At 39.0% G+C, this 3,726-nt stretch overlaps 1 protein-coding gene across 2 annotated transcripts in view; it reads left to right on the top strand.

Moving 5' to 3' along the window:
• Positions 1 to 3,585, top strand: part of LOC104957922 (SH2 domain-containing protein 4A-like) — a 10,925-nt gene extending 7,340 nt beyond the window's left edge. For both annotated transcript variants that reach the window (XM_010785598.1, XM_010785599.1), the window contains exons 4-6: positions 443 to 551; positions 644 to 851; positions 2,766 to 3,585. In XM_010785598.1, coding sequence (XP_010783900.1) covers positions 443 to 551; positions 644 to 851; positions 2,766 to 2,929 — 481 coding nt within the window. In that variant the 3' untranslated portion in view covers positions 2,930 to 3,585. The remainder of the gene's footprint in view (positions 1 to 442; positions 552 to 643; positions 852 to 2,765) is intronic.
• Positions 3,586 to 3,726: the final 141 nt, after the last annotated feature.

Here is a 3,726-nt window from a genome sequence, read left to right as displayed (position 1 = left end):
ATGTATATATAGTTATAACCAGTAAACTCCAAATACATGTACTGATCATGGAATCTATACAAATGTAAAGCATCATTTTTTATTTTTTATCCAGAAGATTTGATGGAAGCAACAACATTTTCAGATCCCCTGAACTCCATCAAATGATAAACCTATGTCTTTATGTTTGCTTTTCTTTATTTCAAATGTTAAGTAACAGCTATGTAGCGTAGCTCTTCCACGTGTTTTTGCACCAACACATAAGAACATCCACCCTAATAAGTCCTTCGGCCTCATCAACAAATGACATGACTGTGATGGACTTTGATAAGATCAACGTTGAACTAAAGAGCTCGCCATAATTGGATTATGGAAGTAATTTGCCTTATGACTAACAGGAGGATTGATTAAAAGGTTAGGACGGCTGTCTGCGGGACTAAAAATGGACGTCTTTGTCTTCCAGAGTCCACGCTGATGATGTGAGTGGCGTCCAGGCACTGGACTTGCTGCCAGGAAGAGAGGCCCAGCAGCAGCTCCACGTTAAAGAGGCCATCCAGCTGTCCCTTGCTGGTGTGAGTTTTCACGTGTTTGTGCATGGGTTTTAAGTCTGCTGGGATAAGATGAGCAGAGTCTCACCATAGAATGTCCTCCCACTAATTTTCAGGATGACCCCGCTTCAACTCATGACCGGTGGTCTGAGGAGGACTCCTGCAGTGCTGATGATGACCTGAAAGACCCCGCCGAGGACAGCGACAGCGAATCAGGGGGAGACTGGGCTCCTCTCTACAGGCCCCATTTTAGTAGCCATGGCAACCGGCCGCTGCTCAAAGCCCAGCTGTCAGACACAGAGAGGGCCGGCACGCAGGACACAGGTAACAAGATGGAGAGAAAGCAGATTATGTGTTAGTCATTCGCTCATTATACATAGGTATACATAAAGGTATTTCCACATTTAAATACAGTGTGAACTCTTATAGTGATCACATTTATCTGGGTCAAACTGATCACCAAAAATGGACCAGTATAACAGATTTTTCTTTTTTTTTATATATATATATATATATTAGATGCAAATGACCATCTATTTTACATTTAAATTGGATTAGATGTCCTTTTCTGGCATTAATGACTGTATCAAACCCCTTTTTAAAATGACCCTACAAATAAAATGAGCTAACTGTTATTCAAAAACACAGCAATACAGCATTTTAATTTAAATATAGCTCTCTTAAAATGATTAAAATGTAGCTCTCTTAAAATTATTAGACACATAATCTCACTTAATTTTTATTAAGTCATTTATTTCTATTTGCAGATTATTTTCTCCAAATTCAATACCATTCTTCATGGCTTTAAGGTATTTAATCCGGATAAAACCCCCATTAGATTATCTGAAAATGCATTTTCGCACAATAAAAAAAATATATATTACTATGTTTTATAGAATACATACGATTAGTGTTAGGACTGTTCAAGTGTTAAATTAAAGGATATGCAAAAATTAAAGGACATGCAAAAATACAGGCAAAAACAATGGCGTTTTTTTCATGCACTTTTCAGTTTTGGCACTATTTTGCTTCCATATATATTCAGACTAGTTGAAAAAAACATCCAATAGATCAGAGTAACACCTACGTCCCTTCCGGGCGAAAATTACGGCCCCGCCCACTTTTGGGGGAAAACAACGCTGTCATTTGAATGGCGGTCAATACAAATTCTGAAGTTTTTGCCAATCTGATCAGACATTTTTGAAAACCGTGGATTTTTGGATCTTCAAAGAGCCCGATTAAGATGGCTAGTCAGGCAAACAATTACATTCAATCATTTGACAATCGGGTTCGATATATGGCTACATTAAAATCAGTAGGCGAGGCTGTAATTTCGCCAGCTGTTACACTCATAAGCGAGGCGGAAAATAATGCCAAAAGCTGCTGTGTCGTTTATTGCACCTCAAACATTAAAACAAATCCAGAGTTACGTTTTTCTGTACTTCCTCTAGAAAAAAGGACAGTAAAAGAAGAGCGATGTGGCTTCATTTATATTTAACCATATATCGAGCTCGATCGTCGATTTCCAATGATGTAATGCAATTGTTTGGCTGTCTGGCCATTGTAATCGGGCTCTTTGAAGATCCAAAAATCCACAGTTTTCTTAAATTTCTGATCGGATTGGCAAAAACTTCAGAATTTGTATTGACCGCCATTCAAATGACAGCTTTGTTGTCCCCCAAAAGTGGGCGGAGCCGTACTTTTTGCCCGGAAGTGACGCATGTGTTACTCTCATCTATAGACCACACTTAGGTATTTTATTCACTAACTTTGTCTATTTGTGTCTGTAGGTCTCTGCTAGATGAACCAAAAACTATTACTAAATAATGCCCAATTGTTATATTCAAACAAAAATATTTCAGAAAACTTGGAAGTAATCACCCGGGAAGGTTTTATGATGTTATCTATTTGTTAAAGGGTTTACCATATTAACTTGTTGCGTATGACACACATTTTTTCCCCATACTTTCAGATAATTACCCACTAGCATTTATAGTTATTCATAGCCTGATGTATAGAAAATGTTGTTCCTAAAAACTAGCAAAAATGTTATTTTCTGATTTATGGAATGATACGAATATATTTTAAGTACCTCTTTTTAAAACCTCCGACTCTAATATCTCAATTGAGAATTCTGATCCTTGCTTTATCCAATGTCCAGATTTTTGTTTTGGATTTGTATGCTAATGAGCAAATTTTAACAAGATAATGAGAAATTGCTCCTCTATTCATTTTCAGAGATTGTGTGTAGTGAAGAAAAGAATTCAGACTCTGGAGGCCGTGTGGCGCAGCTCAGGAAGGCGTTCACAGACAAATCCCGCAGCACACCTGCCTCCAACAAACCTCCTATACCTGCCAAACCTGCTCACCTGCAGCAAAGAAGCACTCCCTTGGTCCATTAAGAGTGAAGGTGTGCCTAGCCTGCTAAGAGAAGACACTGAGTGACCCCACAGAGGCAGAGCGTGCTGTGTCACAAGCTCTGTGCAGAGAATAGTGGCTCAGCTAGAGACTGGTGATCCAGGATGAAGCCACAAACACTAGAAGAAAAAGGACCCTTACTTGAACCTTAGCAGTGGACTGAGATACACTTGCCTACCTGCAGACAGAGGACCGTCTAGAGGGGTGGATCGACGAAAAAGACTTGAAAGCTTTTCAACCAAAGTCAACATGAATGAGAAAAACTGAGCCACTTTGATGTTGCCCAGTTCAAATACGCTCATAGTTTGTGTGAGTGACAGGCAAACGCAGACAGAAATGTCCAGAGACGCTCAGACTCTCCACTACAGTTGCACAGACACCGTGGTGCATGTGTTAAATGAGTGCTAATGAAGTTTTATAATTCAGAAGTCATAAGCAGAGGTTATTGGGAGCGGAAACATGTATTTGATAAAAAATCATATATGCAGGTCCTTCTGTATTGTTCAAAAGCTTTAAACTGTTTCAAATGTAGCCCATGTAACTGATTTAACAACACTGACTTTCATATATTCATCCAGTATATCAATGCTGCAGGTTTTTACGGGATAAAATAAAAGGACTGAATTCATGTTAAAATAAACACACTGTTACTAGTGCCTTTATCTCAGGGGAGGTTTCCAAACATTTTACAATCCTTCATGTGTACTTATCTCACACACACACACACACACACACACACACACACACACACACACACACACACACACACACACACACACAC

This window comes from Notothenia coriiceps, unplaced genomic scaffold, assembly GCF_000735185.1.
Source record: "Notothenia coriiceps isolate Sejong01 unplaced genomic scaffold, NC01 NC01_scaffold00028041, whole genome shotgun sequence".
Lineage (NCBI taxonomy): Eukaryota > Metazoa > Chordata > Actinopteri > Perciformes > Nototheniidae > Notothenia > Notothenia coriiceps.
The sequence above is the reverse complement of the archived record's forward strand: the minus strand, read 5'-3'. Positions and strand labels throughout refer to the sequence as shown.